The sequence below is a fragment of the Ostrinia nubilalis genome, chromosome 19 (assembly GCF_963855985.1).
Source record: "Ostrinia nubilalis chromosome 19, ilOstNubi1.1, whole genome shotgun sequence".
Lineage (NCBI taxonomy): Eukaryota > Metazoa > Arthropoda > Insecta > Lepidoptera > Crambidae > Ostrinia > Ostrinia nubilalis.
Window position 1 is genome coordinate 13,788,689 of NC_087106.1, and position 19,118 is coordinate 13,807,806.

Below are 19,118 nucleotides of genomic sequence, written 5' to 3' on the forward strand. Positions count from 1 at the left end.
CACGCCTCGACAGTATACTCATATAAACCAATTACTTTCACATAAAATTTTCTAACCGCATCGTAAAGCTGTATTAGGGGACTCGTAAAGAATTTTACACATAATAATAGCAGTCATTTTCACCGTCTTCGAAGTCCAATGCGCCTATAAAGTGTTGCGTTAAACTTGGCCAGTTAAATTTTAACGGCCAATTATGTGTCCTTTGGGGATAATATACCCAACCCTAGTAGTCTGTATACCTATTTTATATGTATATGTATATTCCAGTCAATAATTTTGGCATCAGCAATCGGCGGGTTAACGATTTGACAGTTAGTCATTAATTATTCGTGAAACAAAGCGACAAAGATTTGACCATTTATCAAGGCTTGTCAGTTGTCAGAGTATCGTAAAGATTATTGTTGGAAAGCAAAGATCGTGGAATGCAGATGGCACTTTTGTTACCTCTTAACCTCTTAGGCTGAGTTGCACCACCAAACGTTGACCGTAACTATAACGATAACCGGTGCTTTTTTATGAAGTTTGACAGATTTTTGACATTAAAATTTGTTAAAGTTATAGAATGGTGCAACCCACCCTTAGAAACTAAAAACGTTTTTATCATAAGTACATTTTTAAATAAAAAAATTATTATTATTATGTTTGTACGCTTTGGAGCTCACGGGTCAAAAGTGGCCCGGTCCTTTATAAGGCTTGCGTGGGGATACAGATCCAACACGTAGAGGCCGTTTTAAGCGCAAAATAATCGACAAAAGTGAAAGTGGTACACATGCTGGATCTAGTCTCTGACTATATCATGGGATGTAGCCAGAGACCATCCCCAGCCTGTGCACAGGAGCTATTGCAGTTATTGGAAAATGGACTAGGGTTATGGATGAGGGATGGATGGACTGGTTACTGGGCTATGGATGGAGACTACGGGACACCTGCCTGGTTCATAGTCTCGGACTGAAAAAATGGCAGGCGGTGACTAGCCAGCGACTAAATGGGCCCCCCCTGGCGTCATGGGTCGTATAGACCGGACTGAGGGGCAACATTGGCGTCTGCCAGCTCAGGGGTGTAGAGAGGTGTGCTGCGCTTTCTCCGAAGTTACTCGCGGCGTTATGCCCTTTAACACTTCCACCCCTGGAGCATATAGCTCTAGCGACTCCACTCTGGCCGGCCGGTTAAGGCAAGCCAGAGGTGAAAGTCCTGCAGACCCTCTCGGATTCCACTTCGGCAAGCCGAAGACGAGGGTCTTGACCGACTCTCGGGAGCACTCGGATTAACAACTGGCCCCGTGGTGTCGCTACTCACCAACAGCTCGCCACAAAGCTGCCCTGTTATTATTATTATTATTTTAATAAATACAAAGAAAAGAAAAATAAAACTTAATTTGTTTGTATTATTCTTTGTGCTTATTTAATTTGTATAGATTTGCGATTCAGAAAGATTGTTATTTAAAGACGAAGTGATTTTCGAGCACAATGTTGTGATTACGAATTCTAAGAAAAAAATATTTTCACTTCTAAGAAAAGTATAAGTAGGATTTTAGCTAGTGCTTTGCTTTGCTTTATGCTGGAAAATATTTACTATGTAGGTACTTACTTATTTTAGTGAAGGAAAAAATCTTATTTTAAAGTTGGTTGTAAGATACATCATTATACAAGAATGCGTGGTAAATTCAGTGAACTGCTCCTGAATCAAATGTACCTACTACGGCTTTTTCTATTTATTTATATTAACCGGCAGACAGTGGTGACTGAGTTTGTTGCGGCGCTTCTTCTCAGCACTTGCCAAATGTTGGTCTCGAAGCGCTGGTAGGGTAAAAAGATTATGAGACATGTAGAGGCTCCTTAAGAGCAAAATGACGATTTGTAAGAACTATTTATTAGTCTAAACAAATAAAGAAATGTTGACTTTGACTTTGACTTTGGAAATTATAACAGCGTATAGGTATACAGTAATTTGAGGCTTAGTTGCACCACCTTCTTTAACGGTAAGTACAACTTTAACCGGCGTTTGTGTATGGAGTTTGACAGACTTGACATCTGTTATAGCTAAAGTAAGATGATGCAATCCAAGCTAAAATTGTTTTTGATCATAGCCAATGCATGCCAAAATTATCGACCGGGGATGCCTGCAAATGAAGTGAGCAAATGAGTTAGTGTAAAATGTTTCCAGTTCACCGCGTAATTAAACGTAGCCGTGCACTATTATCTCAGTGTTCGTACAAATTGATTTATTTGCAGTGTCAAAGCGGTGTTCCGAAATGGACCGTAATTTGTGTGCAGGTTGATGCAGTTTGCAACGGACCGCAGCCCTGTTTAGCTTGTAAACTGACGAAAATTCTGCAAACATTATATGTTTACGTAGTCGCTATAAATTTTTCACGAAAGCAATTTTCTTTTTGCCCGCGCATTTTAAACGACCAGAAATTATGGAAATGCTTTGTACTCGCGCAATTGTGTTAAAACGGTGAAATATTTATCATCCCGGGTAACGGGCAGTTTCATTTATTCAACATCTATTTATACGACGGAATTAAATAACGAAAAATATACCTTATTATTCATTTTCATTATGGTCTTTTGGATTTATTTAACGAGTTCGAAACATTTTTAAGATACATAATGAATAATGATCCGATTCCTTGACAAAGGACAATTTAATTTGCTAGTTGAGAAAACATTTACAGATAGCTAAGTACTACATACCTGACTAAAGTACTTATTATTTTACTTATGCACGACAGTCAATTGACATACTTCTTATGGCCGTTATGAAGAAGGAATCTTGTATATATCAGTTCTGAGTAATTACGTCACATTTCTGACAACACATTTTGGTTTCAAAGCAACTTAAAATGAAATTGGTTTTTAATTTAACCCTAAAATTAAGTGTTCTGTGTTTTCTTAGATGTGCTTTGATTGTGTATTAAATCCCTTATCCCTGTACCATACAACCCAGTCGAGTTAACTGCGCACTACGCAGCCGTGACGTCACATCGACGCTCTGGTACGAACGCGGCGAGGTGTGCGGGTGAGTGCGAGACAGATTCGTATTCCTGACAGGTGTGCAGTTAACTCGATCGTAGATCGTGGATAAACATACCTGTTTCAGCAGGAGATCCGAGTTGGGTGAACAGCAAGTCACCAGGTGCTTGGTGAGGTGTAGGAAGGAAGCCAGGGTGTCCGGCGTGAGGTGGTCGCGGCTGCAGCGCTGCAGCATGTGAGAGACGACCAGGAAGCCCCGGCATTGCAGCATGTGCTGCTGGACCGTGCTGCAAGACTCCACTAGGGAGCAGACGAAGCCGAGGAGCTTGGAACTGAGGGGGAGAACACACGTAGAGTTTTGGTTTGTTCAATTCAACCAAAAGTCGTTCATCATTATCAGGCGGGCTACGATGCGCAACATGATAAAATTATTATAGTCGACAAAAGTATGGGTTTATCGTCTACAAGCGATAAAATACCTCGATATCTTCTAACTGCAGAATAAAGTCATTTTGAAATATTTCCCATACTGAAACTGTAAATGTGCCAAACTTATTCTTAAAAGTTATCAGACGATTGAAAAATCAGCTCATAGTCTACATTAGGTACAGATACATGAACATCTATAATTATTACCTGAGGCAAATGGAGGATTTGCCTACGCTCCCCACGCAAAAAAATAATACTTTTTGCCGATATTAATAGGGAAAATAACTTATTATCCGTTTTGTCTACTGAAAATCCACGAGTAAAAATAGAGCAATGTTATATATATAAAGCTATTTTAAGCCACTAATTTGAACCAAAGCTCTATATTCTGGTAAAATCAAAAGCCAGTACGCTAAGATCAACAAAATCACATTTCTTCAAAGAAGTTAACTTGAAATTACAATAATTCCTAAAGGCCGTATTATTCCAGAGTTCCAAGTTATTCCAACAATCGAATCGCTGCCGACACACGCAAAAGCCCTCCTTTATAGTGAGTGTAAAAAAGGAAAAGTTCCTTTAAACAGAATTTATTTGTTGCGAAAGCTTCCCGCGAGTTGTTTGCTTTAACAACATTTGTTCGCCGTCAGCATGAGCGAATGTAATACGCAGTTATGGAAAAATCACGACTTTCTTCTGAAAGATTTTATTTCTAAATCTTTATACGGCCCTAACTTCTCCGTTAACTATTTGATATGAGTTAGACTTAAATTGCGTCACTTTTGAGTATTTTCTTTCATTTAACACGCGCCTTGAACAGCGAAAACTCAAATATTTACAATTTTCATCTACCTAAAACCCTCTCGCCTCACTACGCGCAATCACGATCGCTGAGACCCGGGTTGACTCATTAAGTGACATGCGAATACATACGCGGCTCTAATTCGCTTTGATGTGAGTATGTCTACGGAGGGACGTGGCCCTCTTGCTCTTTGAGACGCCACCTGGAGTCACTCCCACGAGAAGCCGATCTTTACCCGAATTTACTCGTAAACCTTCAATTTGTTTCGACTGCAATTAATTTCAGAATTTCATTATTCCCTATAAATCTCGAAGAGCCCACATTATTAATGTTATGAAAGATACCTAATTTAATAACGAACATAACCCGAGCACAAATTATAAATTGTCCCGCAAAGTGTCCCCAATAAATCACGGCGGGCACGCAAGTCGACACCCGGCAATTAGGAGTTGAGAGGAGTTAGTTCATAGCAAGGATGTTATGGATATCCGTAACCGTAACCGATTCAAAAGTTTCGGATAAAGGCGGAGTCTAAATCTTCATGTTTTTAATATTTGTTTTTAACATTATCATAGGTGCCGTCATAGTACATAAAGTGGCTACATGGGTCGCGCATCATCTTGCTATTAATTTGAATTTTACATTTTTTAAATTCTAATATCCGAAACTTTCAGATAATATGAAATTATTTAATATCCGTCACCGTAACCGAAACCGGTATAATGTTATTCTAATATCCGTAACCGTATCCATAACCGAAACTTCATATCCTTAACATCCCTGTCCAGGAGTTAGTTCATAGCTGCTATTACACGGCCGCGCGGGGAGGCGGGTTTCAGGGGCGATTGCCGCGCGACAGTGAAAGTGCATTTAGCCGCCTAACGCCGCGGAGGCTACTTCGAATATTAATGAATGGCTTTAGAACTGGGGACTCGCAAATTCTAGAGCCCAATATACCAGTGATTTAACTCGGTAATCCCTTTCCAACTTAATTCTGTATCTGGAGCATGAACTATCGCCGAGTACGACAATAGAGCGGGAAGCCGAGACGAAACTTTGTTTAGGCAAATTCCACACATCCTTTATAGTTGTGGGGATTAAACTCTAATTCTGATGTTAGTACTTAGCGCTCAAACTTTACTATTTTGGCGGGCCGTTGAGCTATGAGCCGTATCGTTATAGGATGTAACTATGTACAGTTTATCTGATCCCTTCCCGACAAAAGGTCGAGGAGTTTAGACCGGGCGTTATTAATGTTTGGAAGCTTTACAGTTTAAATCCTTATAAAACGAATGGGTAGGAGGGACTTTTCCAGTCAAATAATAAAAACAGTATCCGCCCCTCAAACATGGCCGTCTCTAACCATAAATGAACATGTTAAAAATTATAATAACGAAACCAAACTACCAGGACAACATACCATAGCATGGGGTCTCTTTTGGGATCGGCTGCGGGTGCGTCGTGCGGCAAGTCCAGTTGGGCGAACAACGGGAATAGAACTTGAACCCCGCCTATCGAATTCAACGCGCTGTGTATTGAATGCGTAACCACCGCTTTGACTTCCTGAGAAAAAATGCTTTTGTTAGTTTCTTTTGGTTGCTAAGGGTAAACTTAGAAGGACAAGGAATACATGAATTTAAAGGAGTGACTATTCAAAGTGGGTTGTAAAATTTTATCACATGATCTTGCATTTACGGACGTAAAGAATAAAAAGGTCATAAAAGCTTTTACTGTACATTTCTATTATTATTTAAATGGAACGGAATGGAATGGATTCTTAGTGTTTTCATTACACTCCAACATAAATGGCACATATTAATTTGATCTTACAGTCCATACCCACCCATACACCCGCCCTGAAAAGTACCAGGGGTGCATGAGTGTTCAAGAGTTCACCTGTAACATGAGCGCGTGCGGCGTGTGCACGAAGTATGACACGTTGCCCTTGGGAGCCGACTGGAGACACAGTTGGCCATCAGTCGCCACTGGGTTGTACATGAACACTATGGCCGACGACAGCTTGCCGTCGTATAGCACCTGGACAGTTAAATATCATTAGTAAATAGATCATTCAAAATAGTAATGAAAATGTGTATCACAACTAGCAAAGTGAAAATACAACTTCTGGGAAAACATTCAATTTGCATAAAAAAGGTTCACAAAAACTTACTTTGAGGAGTACAAAAGAAACAAATAACTACAAAGGTTCTAACAAAACAAGTATAAAGTGACACACACAGGCAAGTGAAATATAAAATTCTAACCATTTAAAACAACATTTACCGGAGTAAATACGTAGAATAAAGTGCAAACATCAAACATGCAGGTAACAGAACAAACAATGCAGCGAACGTAACAATTAACATCTTAGTTACATCTGTTTTCCTGGTATCCCCACAACCAATTAGTACGAATTAGTTATTTGAAAATATGATAATTTCAAGGGTAGATGAAAACGAATGTAACCTACTCGTATGTTAAAACCATATAATTAGTTAAATTATAGCCAACAATAAACCATAAACATTATACTGTAAAAATACACCATATCTGAAAACCAATCATTTAGTATTATTATTACCTTACATTCAAAGAAAAGGATTAAAAGACTTAAGAACAAAAATACCATTTATAAGCCGAAGACTGTTATATTTTAATCTAATTAATTCCCAAGTTCCAGTGAAAATGTTATCCGTTTTCGATATCTTGCCCAGAGCTTCATTAAGCTGTCTACAAAGTTTCAAAGTTTATTTAGCATGCTATACTAACAACTCAACGTATTTATAATAATACATCAACATAGCATCATGAATGTCAAAAACGTTTCATTTACATTTCATGGTGGGCGTTATTTTTATCCGCCCAGCACTAAAAGCTTTTCTATTAAGGAGCTTTTTAGCGGCAACTCACACAATTTATGCACTAAGGAGCTTATGTTGTTGGCATACGATGCGGTATCTGGGGTAATTTTGGAGCTGTACCAACAAGTTTTTAGGGTAAACTAAAACAAAATTGGGTACACGTTGTTAGAGTTAGGGGCGAAAATTGTAAATCATATTACTTGATGATATTGTGGAAACTTGATACGTTTATGTGGTAACGTGTTATCGAATTTTAATAGATTCAGGTCACAATATGCCGAAGTAAATTAATATTTAAGTTCCCACGTGCTACATAGGGTTGCTTGCTGCTAAATACTGCAAAGTGATTAGTGGTTTTGCTCTAAAAAAAGCACTTAAACAATTTTGATTTGATTTTGAAATAAGTGAAATTGTTTTATATTTTTTAGCGTTCGTTTGTTCGTTCGTTTCAGCCGAATGACGTCCACTGCTGGACAAAGGCCTCTTCCAAAGTTTTCCACAATGAACGGTCCTGAGTTTGCTTGTTATTTTAGCGTATGACAAGTTAAATAATGCAAAAGACGGTATCGTCCCGTCGCGAAGTCGGGTAAAAAAGACTAAGAAATTAATTTGATTGAATTTTATTCTACGAATCCTCACTCTATCAATTAGGCACTTCACTTAAAAGCCACCGTTTTAGTTCTTTGTCAAAGTGCCGCGAAGTAAGGCTTAGTTCACATTTGCTAGACTAGCGCAAACCCCGCAAAGTCCGTGTCCTCGGCTCGAACCAATCTGGAATATCGCTCTAATGGAGAATTCAGCTTCAGCGCAAGCTGTCTCTTGCAACAACTTACTTGGATGGATTTGTGTGGACCGACCTTAAGTAGCTTATAGTAGGTCCATTAGGAGTATGAGCGTTATTGCTTTACGTTCAAGCTATGTTATAGTAAATTTGATATCTTCTATAATGTGGGTTTTGAAAGTAGAGGTTCTATACACGGGTGTCAAACTTTACAAGCCGCCCCTGGTGTCTGCCTTGATTAAATGGGATCTACAGGACTTGAAACGTGTCTCTTTGAAGCACGGGATCGATAATAATAAAGACAAATTTTATAAAAAAAACAATAACAGTTTTTAAATAATAATTAAATGAACGTCTTTTATTTGGTTTAGAGCAAGATTTGGCACTTCTGAACGTCAAAATAAACGAAAAAGCCCTTACTCTTTACATGTGTCAATCTTCAAGGAAATAATGTTTTGATCTAAGAACATGACTCTGGATATTCGCCTTACCAACAACTATGAAATATCAATTAAAGGCTGCTGTATAGTTTCAGTCCAAGCACGGTAAAGTTAAGCTTAGGCTACATTCGGCACTTGAGAGCGACTCCACAAGTTTGCCGGGCCGTCGTCAGAGCAGGCCAGGGGTATCGCTGTAATGGAGAGTTAAGAGCAACTCCTTTGAACAAGCTGCTTTGATGGATCGGTGTGTACAGTGCGAACATCAAGTATGAATAGATTATGCTATAAAGCAGTATTTATAGCGTCGCAATAGCATCGGTGCAAAACAAATCAAAAATAGAATATTTAAGTTAGTAGTAGTATCGTAACATTCGTAACTGTAAATTGAAAACCACACCACGTTAAAGTTTTCAGTTTAAGTGTACAAAAAACTGGAGCCAGGAGACTGCTTCATAAGATGGAAGAGAAAGTTTATCAATGATTGTGATCTCTTCTAGACAATCAATTGTCAAGTGGAGTCCGGTTAAACGCTATGTATTTATGTAACAATAATATCGCTCCATCATCATCATAATTTCAGCCACAGGACGTCTACTGCTGAACAATGAACATAGACCTCCCCCAATGGTTTGCATAATGACCGATTGATATCGGCCTGCATCCAGCGCCATCCTTAAGGTCGTCGGTCCACCTCCTTAATTAGATGTAGCTCTTAAGGTTTGCCCCAAAAAACATACCACCTTTAGAAAAGATTCTTATTCAAAGGAAATGTTTGATAATCCTAACATAAATAAGTTAGCAGCCACAAGCTTACACATTAAGCTGGCTTCTCAGCCAAGTAATTAGAGGTGAGCTTAATTATCTCCTCGGGGATTTAATTAACAAATACTACGAGTATTACTACACTGTCAGGTTTGAGGACAATGAAGAATCGACTCATGTTCAAGAGCTAATTTGAACAGCTGAAAGACTTAATTATGGGATATGCTAGCTTTTGTCCGCGGATTTGCCCTCAACGTGGCCTAATAATTCTCAAGCACTTTTAAATAGCCTAATCGAATTTGCGCTTCTGATTACACAAGAATGATAAATGTATTAGCACATTATACGAGTAGGTATTGACTTAAAAGAGTTGAAGAATTGTCCCATTTGTAATTCCTAAAAGACTTCAGGACCAGTGTGCTATCGTCCCAAGTATTCCGACTCGGCCACTCGCAGTAACAAGTTGGTTGTTGAAGTAATGGCGACTAAGTGGTCCGGCTAGTGCTGCGGATAAGTGCCATGTGGAGTCTGAATAGAGCTTCCAAATGTGCCAGTTGAGTAGTCTACTATCTTGGGATTTACTAAGGAAATATCCGATGTATTTAACAAAATGCTGATCTACTTTGGTCTTTTGGAATTACTAAAGAATTAAACACTTGTTTCCAGTGTGCCATCGTCCCGAGTATCCCGACTCGGCCACTCGCAGTAACAAGTTGGTTGTTGAAGTAATGGCGGCTAAGTGACTCGGCTAGTGCCACACTAGTACTGCGGATAAGTGCCAACGTGGACTGTGGGCAGAAATACCGAATGTGACGGTTGAATATTCTACTTCCCTGGTACTTACTGGGAAGTTTATTCAGTATTTACGTCGCGAATTACATGATGAAAATTGTACATGTGTACATTGTGTACAATATTTGAAAAACAATAGTGGTATGCATTGTTAACAAAGGCGAACTTCAGAGTTGTGAGATTATGAGCCATTACAGACGTATGGATATTTTATTTATTTATTTATAATCTACGTGACGGCTCACAGAAAGTCCAACCTTTAAGGGATCAAATGCCTTAAAGGGATCTATAGATTAATGTGCCCTCCGAACGAAGCACTTACCCATCTATTGAAAATTAATAAAAAAATTTTTTTGAAGCGAAGGTATGTCAAGATATTCGTGCAAAATGTCATTAAAATCCCCACACTTAGCGCGTGATTCAAGTTACAAACATTAAGATGAATCAGAATCGCAATAACAATAAACAACGTTAAACTCTTCACCCTAAACTCGACGTCACCGGCTTAAACACTCAAAATAACTTGCAAGTCTTGCACAGAACAAATCCGCCGATTTAATATTAAAACAAGTCGTCGCGAAACAAAGAACGGGTGGGGAGGGGGAGGGGTACATCTCATCTCGTTATTTAGATTGTGTTTGCTTTATGTACTACCGTCAGGTGCAAACCGCCTGGACGGTCCCAGTGAAGAGAATTGCATAGAGTAAGGATTTCATTTTCTTTAAAGTTAAAAGAAAAATGAGTAATAATGGACAGATCTTTCTTGCTATGTACTTATTTAAGCTGCACTCGCGTCCTATGACAATTAAAATAAGTGAGTGGAAGGCGGCCGATGGGACAGCAAGGTTCTGGAGTGGAGGCCGCGTACCCGAAAACGCAGCGTGGGACGCCCACCCACAAGGTGGACCGACGACATCATAAAGGTAGCAGGAAAGCGTCTGGACGCAGGCCGCTAACAAACGGGTAACATGGAAAGCATTGGGAGAGGCTTATGTTCAGCAGGGGACGTCCTATGGTTGAGATGATGATGATGATGAGTGGAATGCGAATGTATTTATAATGTTTCATAATGCTCCTACTCCTTTCTATCTGCCTAGTATTTCATATCAGACTAATTGGTACATTTACAAAGAAACAGTAATTCAAAATAACTCTAATGAAGTTTTAATTGCAACACCCGTCTCATAAAATATCCAGTAACATTATTATGATATTTCCTTGCAAACTAGAGCTAGTTTATATGGAAGTTAATTAGAGAACGTTTGCGAAATAGCAAAGGTGTAATTAAAGGCCCCTGAAGCATGCCCGTTATTCTTAGCAATATTTGCTCTGCTCTGTTTTAATTAAACTTTATACTTCCCGAGCTAAAACAGAGGGAATATTGATTAAATTTACATAATAAGGTTAATCTACTGGACTTCAAAATATAAACTTTCCAGAGAGTTAAATTTTGCCAAGCTACCTATGTACAGCTGGGTCAAAATGATAATATAATTTTACACGAGGCAGTAGAAATTATAATAGATGAGGATCAAGGTCTATTATCAAGTCTGCGTCCGTTTATCCAAACATTTTATCATAAGTCTTTCAGCATAACTTTTAGACTGGACGCAGACCACCGATTTTTATTTGGCCGATAGTTGTGCCCGATTTTAAATTGTATGAAGAATCGGCCAAATCAAATCGGCGTACTTAGTGTGCGCACTTCCATACATGCCCATACTGATCAACTGCCCGACTAAACTATCGGCCGACGAAAAATCGATGGTCTAAACCTAGGCTTAAAGATTAACACTACCACTGCTTTAGGACAATGCTGAGAAGTAGCACTAGTCAGTCACAATTATCAACCTCTTTTTCTAAAGTGTACAAGATTATGTGCAGAGGTGAGAAAAATACATTCACTATCTCAAAATTGTTAAATAAATAAATAATAATAATAAATATCCTTAGACATTTTACACTGCGCTTCTTGTCCCAAACTAAGCAAAGCTTGTACTATGGGTACTAACAACGGATATAAACATACTTAAATACTTTTTTTTTGTAAATACATACTTATTATACATAGAAAACACCCAGTCCAATACAAACAAATATGTTCATGCACACAAATGTTTGTACTGTGCGGGAATCGAACCCGCTACCTCCGGAATAGTAGTCCGTTCCGAACCACTACACCAAACGACCGAAATGAAAAATTTATACCTATACAAATTCGTGAGTTCTGTTAAAGAATTACTATTGGTCATTACGAGGAGCTTCCTTTGATCACAAAGGCCCACTTCGGCAGCTTTTTTAATTACCATGCAAATGAATACTTATCCCGGGGCTCCGTCCCGGATAATGGTCCCGCAGTCCCACTATTGTCCCGCGGCCATTATACGACGTATTTGCAACTCATTTGTGGCTGTGCGGCGGGGCCTCAAAATTTCGCAGAGTTGAAGTGCCAAATTTGAACACGCTAAAATTATTGTCCCGGAGCTGTGGTCGGGTTAAAATTATAATAATTATTTACAAGTCTATATAGAAAACAAATTAATTTGTAGCTAGATACGCTGTTACTGTTACACGTATGACTACAGTTTTCTTTGAAAAATAAATGATTTTACTTTTTATTGTTACATATATGTAAGATTTTCTGATGAGAATACATTTTTTTTAACCTAAAACACGAGTAAAGTACCTACATTTGTCATTTTTATAATGAATATTGTTGTACTAGGAATTTAAGAATTTCTAAAATAAAGGCCGTGAAACAAAACTGTTTTAAGTGGACACTCTAAATAAATCAAACAAAGCTTGTTTTTGCGTAAAAATAAATCTATGACTAATTAGTTTCCAGCGAAAATCTAATTACTTTTCTGAAAACAACGTCCACGAGGACACAAAGTAAAACATCAGGAAGGTGTATTGTGAGCTAAATAAGTTCCTAAGAAGTTCTCTATTGTTAAAAGGTTCCCCTAACGAGGTTAGTTCACATTTTAAATGTTTCCTTCTAAGACTAGTTAGGTGACATCCTTATTACTTCTGAGGGGAAATTTCTTTACTTTTTATAGTCTTACTGTAGGCAGAATTCCAGTGCAATTCCAGAGTCCAAGTTGGCATCTTCCAGGAAGCGGCGAGTAAAGTAAATAACCAGTTGGAAACTAAACTTTGTCGTATCTGTGCGCCACTAGCGACAATGGCGGCGGAACACGACAACTTTTATTAAGGGCCCTCTGACACTGTCTGGAGCTGGATAAAGTATTTTTTATCTTTTGTTATCAAACCTCGGAATATCACTGGGAGAAATCCGAAGCAATTGGGTAAATAGCGGGGTAACTTCCAAAATGGTTTACTCATGAAAAGAATATAACAATATAGAAAACATATTAAGGGAAGGGGTCAGAGTTGGTTCTTAGGGACACAGAAATTGAAAGACCGCTTTGTGTAATCGTATCTACTATCTAGTAGTTAGTATCTGAAAAGATACCTAATGTTTCGGGGGAGCTACGTCAAGCATAAAGTGCTATATGATGGAGCTATGTATGACAAAGAACGGCATGAGGTCTAGACACCAGGGTTGTAAGTTGTTACCTCAATTGAAGTCGCACAATAAAGTTATTTGAAATTAGTTAAAAGAAATAATCTAAAAGCATACGCGCGTGTAACAGTACCTTTATAAAGTCAAGACAAGAGAAAAGAAAGAATTAATTAAGTATTTTATCATCTGCGGGACCCCTAATTAATCTTTAATATTCAATTGGCAAAGTTATAATGAGGTTCGAGAGCCCTTAAATGCATTAACGTCTGACCCGGTCGCGGCCGAACAATAAAAATTGAAGTTACCTAACTAGTTTTTTTTTGAGGAAATTACATTTTACGCGGAAAATCAGAGATTGGCCTCGTCAAAGAAGTTCGGGGCTACTCGCAAATTAAACCAATGAAGAAGTTTCGCGAACCTTAAATTGTACGAATTCATTCTGTCCGAGAGAAGTATTTTATTTCGTTAACTGACTCGTAAACAGCAATAAAATTTTCGGGAAAAATATTAGAAAGTAAAATCCAAGTTTTTGGGCGACCAAATAGGGTCGACTTTGCTTTTGAATACTGTCAGATTGATTTGTGGCCCTTCTAAACCTTAACGTATTAGTAGCAGCAAAACGGTTCAGGAGTTTGAAGTAGAAGTAATATGTTACTCCAAATTGATTACGAAATACAACGTAAGAAATACCGAAGCCGAATAAATATTTAAAGGCCCCGTCTGGCTGGTTAGGGAAAAGTAAGGAAAGTCGTAAATATCCACCTGTTTCCGAGCTGATGTAGGCTGAGGGAAGCCTTGTGAGATACTCATTAATCATTTCGAGTTCTATTTCGTAATTTACGGTCAAAAATCCGTGTGTGACTGTTAGTGAGATATAATGGCTGTTAAAAATTTCAACTTTTATAGCTTCTCGGAGATGTGTGTAGGTATACGAAGAAACATTGACTACTTGCGTTTTATACACCTATTTGTTGCTAAGTTTTAGTAGTGCTACAAGCAAATGTTTATATACCGCCCTCAACTGCTGACCTAAAATACATGTACGGCAGAGTTAAGTAGGTTTTCTTTTTAATTCACAAAGTGCACGAAACATTTCTCCCGTTAAGTTTTCCCCAAGCAACTATTCCCAAGTTTTCAGTACGTACCAGGGCAATATAACATGCAAAGCAGCTGACCCAACAATGCGCATCCGGCATCCGGAGTTGCCCCAAACTTGCCTACTACTTGTGTTTAAAGGGTAAACTCCGCAAATGGCGGCAGCCACTGCCTTGTTTGTTCTTGTTTCCTAGTCGTGCTAATGTCCCCGCCATTAAGTGGAAATTGTTTTAAAACAGAATCGCTTTGAAGCTGTTTTTCTTCAAACCCCGAGCTATTTGTTTATTTAGAGCTGAAGGAACTTGATAGATCCGAGGGTCATAAATATTTTGAGACAGAACCGTTTAAGGCGTTTCTCTTCAATTCAAAAGACAAGAGGATTTATTGAGCTGACATTTACAGACTGAGTGCGAAAAATAGTATGATTACTAACAATAATTTAATCTAAACATTTAGAATAAAGTGTTAGTGCTTGTGCTCCAAATACTAAAATAAACTCTAGCATGCTAATTACTATGCCTCGTTATACAAACTTTGTCCGTCATCTTTTATCTAAAACAATTTTACGTAACCGAATTAATGACGCAATTTCTAATGGAATTAACTAAAAAGATAATAAGCCGTATTTTGAGCTTCCATTCTCTTGGGGATTAAACGTTCCTTGTTTAGTATTAAGCAAAATAACGTCTTCATTCTCAAGTTGTTACAATATAATTAATTTCCCAGTTTGTACAAATAACCCGACATGCAAGATTTGCATAAGCTCAAGATATTAATGAACACTGTCAATTAGTACCAGTACACCATGAATTAGAGAGAGTATCACCGGCGTTCCTTTTCCCAAAAAAACATCGCCGAATGTCTTACGTCGTGTGTGTTCTGAGTGGGGTCGTAGATGAGCTCTCCAAAGCGGTCTACTCGGATATCCGTGGACGGCAGCAGAATCTGACACTCGGAGTCGAAACGGAACTGACCCTGCCACCACAAGGACAATAGCAAACGGACACGTGTTAAAATATTCACACAATTGTGGCAAAGTGCTGGGAATCCGAGTGGTACACTTAAGCCGGTGCAACTTGTGTGACCAGTCGGTTTCAGACAATACAAAAGCAGGACAAATGTACAAAAAACTAGATAAGAGCGAGCGGCGCGCCATGCTTACACGCTTGCATGCTTCAATATCTACGAGCAGGGAAGCATGCGCCGCGGCAACTTCGCGCGCCTCGTCGGCCAGGCGCCTTCCTCGAGGAGTGGCGTCTTCCTTCACAACTACACATGCTTCGTCGGTATCTGCGCTCCTGGTATCTTCGTCTGGCGAAGCGGGCTCGGGGGGAGAGTCGGGAGATAAGGAAGAGGTCTCAGGGTCAGGGGAATCAGCACTTTCAAGCGCGGGAGCGGGCTCGCTCACCCTTTTGTGGTTCTCCGGCAAACTGATGTTGCATTCGTTGTCGAATCGAAACTGACTCTGTGTCCAGGGTTAGCAAGAAAAAAGGCATATCGATATGTTACTTTATCTTAAGTTATTGCTAAAATGTTACTTATATTTTTGGCAGTTGTGCTAAATCCTAAATAGAATTTACAATACTTAACCTTTCACTTGAAAAAAATCTAAAATCTGGCGCGGACTCCACCTAATTAGAATCCGAGAAATATTGGCTTCAAGTAGCAGTTAAATTAATTTGTATAATAAATTGCGAACTATAACCGATATCCCTCTCTGTTCAATTAAGTACTGTTTTAATTCTATTAATTCCACATGATCTAAATCCGATTACTGCCAAAAATACAATCATCCAGGTAAACGAACCAACTTCATACCTTATATCCGGGTCCTAGCCTATGCATGGCACATATCTGGTGGGTGGTGAGTGCCTCCCCGAACAGGTATATTGCCGCCATCTGTCCGCAGAACACCCTCTCCTCGTCCAGCTCTGCGGTGGCGCCGATGTAGCATTTGTCGAAAGGCTGCAACAAAATCAATTTTAAAATAAAAGTTGCTATAGGTCGCTCAAGGAAAGTTGAGGCGAGCACATACTCACGCGCACGCTGATGTAACATTTGAATACAGAACACAGCACATTCCACATTCAAGTTCATACACTAGCTACCTCGGTCTTGGTAATATCTTGGTCGCAAACAGCGTATACTCAGACAAATCATTGCTTATGTTGATGAATTTAATGATGGCCTCAACTCTTGTTGTGCGACTTATACTTCGTGTCATAAACTTGATAAATATTTTAAGCGTACTGAACGTGTTAATGAACAACCAAGCTAGACGTGTACGAAAGTTCTAGATTGATTTAGGTTGTAGGGGTTAGTTCCCTTACACTTGGTGGTAAGTAGTAGTATGTTGATGTAGTTAAGTTAGAATGTAGTAGTTGAGTACAAATAGGATAAGTTGTTCGGGAGCGGAATGTTAAATGAAAGTGTCCGTCACCGATGAGCGTGTTTATTGCACTGAAAAATATTATAACAATTGAGTTAAGCGTTGACGGTAAAATGCGGTGTCGGCGAAATATAAAATGTCGAGTGTGCTCGTACATAGGTAATTACCCAAAAGAGTAGTTAATTATTCAATTACATAGCCTGTATGTGGGCGAAGTCATCCGTGAGCGACACGTGACAGATCTGGAGTAAGTATAAGACTAAAATAACTTCGTTTCATTTGCCATTTCAGTCTTCTTATTATTAACTTAACACACCTACATTAGGTATACATTGAAGCTGGCTTAGCATCAAATTATGAAAAATTAAGCTCTGGCCCCTAACGACGTGAAAATGGCCCCTAATTCAAAATTAACCGCTTAGCTTCCACCGCCGAGCCCATTAGCCGTGAGACCCGCGGACCATCGAAAACGTGTTTACTGTTTATACATGCCCCTGCGCATTATTCCGGGACCTCCGCTTTTTGGGGAATTTGGGTAAATTTACCCATTTTCAGTGAAATATTTAAAATTTAAAATGTTCACTCACGTCGACAAAGTTTGGAGTTTGGCGCTTGTTTTAAAACACGCGAACTAGTTTAAAACGAACTAATTTTGTAGCAGTACATAGTGCTTTTAACTTTTAACATAAAACCAAAGTTATACGATAAAAAATATTATTTACTCCAAACAAGGCAGAGATGGCAGCCAGGTATGTTCCAGAAAAGAATTTTAGTGGCTATGACACGTAACTATGCCGCGTAGATAAGTACTATTACAAATTAAACTTAACGAAAAAAATCGATACTAATATAATTGAATAGAAGCTACACGATTCAGAAACTATTACACAAAGAAAGCCTTTGAGCAGAAAATTTCTGTATCCACCGTAATAAGCGTTACAAAGAAAACTTTGCTAGGAGAGGCCACGCTTGGCTGCCGATAAGAACGTTCTCAACTTTCGAGATCGCCTCAAGACTTCAACTTGTAACTTCTGATGTAAAAGGAACTATTTTTAACCGCAATAGGTCTAGACGGGGTTACTCCGAAGAACGTTCTCCTAAGTTTCGAATGTAGCTGTATGTAGCATTCTCTCTCACGCAAAGCAAGATGCCAACATGAGTGACGGTGACAGATAGATCTGAAACACGTAAACAGCTTTTCGAGGTATCCCTACGAGTCCTGATATACAGGGTGACTTTGAAATCGTTGGCATCCTTTTAATATGTATAAGACTCTACCTACTCATGATACATAGTGCATTCCCCAAATATGAGACAAATCCAATGAGATTTTTGTCATTAGTTTTACAATGTATTTGTATTAGTGTGCTCTTAAAAAGAGTTTAAAACTTTTGTACAGTCAACAGCACATCAGCCTATACATTTTGTTGCAAAATAACACTTAATACATTGAAATAAGATGTCAAACTAATAAAATTGATGTGCTGTCGTCCGTACAAGATTTTAAATATTGAAATTTTAACTCATTGGATTTGTCTCATATTTGGGGAATCTACTATGTGTCATGAGTAGTCTTATTTTAAAAGGATGCTAACGATTTCAAAATCACCCTGTATACCTAGGTAGGTTTCGAATATTTTACTCGATAACCAACCGTCTTATACAAGAATTCGATTAGGAGATAGGTATTCGAAGAGCGTACGTTTCGAAGTTAGGATTTATTGAATAACATTTGACTTCACTTTGAGTTGTAGTCTGGCTTTTTTAATCTTGTTTCATGTGTTCAAACTTGGAAAGTTAGATCCAATAGCATGATTGATAACATTTTATTTCTTGTCAATTTTGTTACTTCTGACACTATCTTGTAGTCTCCAATTTCTATCAATCTTTATTTAATAAAAAAAAAGTTGTTTCCGCTGTCTGTTCGCTTAGATCCTTTATACTGTTTATACTGAGCAATACACCAAATAGTTTTGTTCTTATGCGCTAAAACCATGCACCCACCAGCGCGAGACTCCGAATATGCGCGCATTCAAAATGCCGCACAAAACCGCGCGAACTACCGCAAACTATGCGTGACCACGCGCCTGAATATTCATTATCCAACTTCCAACTAAAAAGCACAGAGGAATTTAATAACGGAATTTTTCATTTAAAATATCGCCCAAAGTATGGAACGGAAAAATTTCAATATTAAAACAACAAACTAGCAGTGACACCGCAGATATTCTGTTTGAAACCAAAAAAACCCGACTGCATGCTATTTTTA

The 19,118-nt window shown here is 38.6% G+C and overlaps 1 protein-coding gene across 1 annotated transcript in view; it reads right to left on the minus strand.

Annotated features, from left to right (window-relative positions):
• Nucleotides 1-19,118, minus strand: part of LOC135080989 (neurobeachin-like) — a 737,070-nt gene that overhangs the window by 253,079 nt on the left and 464,873 nt on the right. The window contains exons 9-13 of the mRNA XM_063975714.1: nt 16,279-16,425; nt 15,623-15,925; nt 6,100-6,240; nt 5,624-5,766; nt 3,094-3,307 (exon numbers count right to left, since the gene is read on the minus strand). Coding sequence (XP_063831784.1) covers nt 3,094-3,307; nt 5,624-5,766; nt 6,100-6,240; nt 15,623-15,925; nt 16,279-16,425 — 948 coding nt within the window. The remainder of the gene's footprint in view (nt 1-3,093; nt 3,308-5,623; nt 5,767-6,099; nt 6,241-15,622; nt 15,926-16,278; nt 16,426-19,118) is intronic.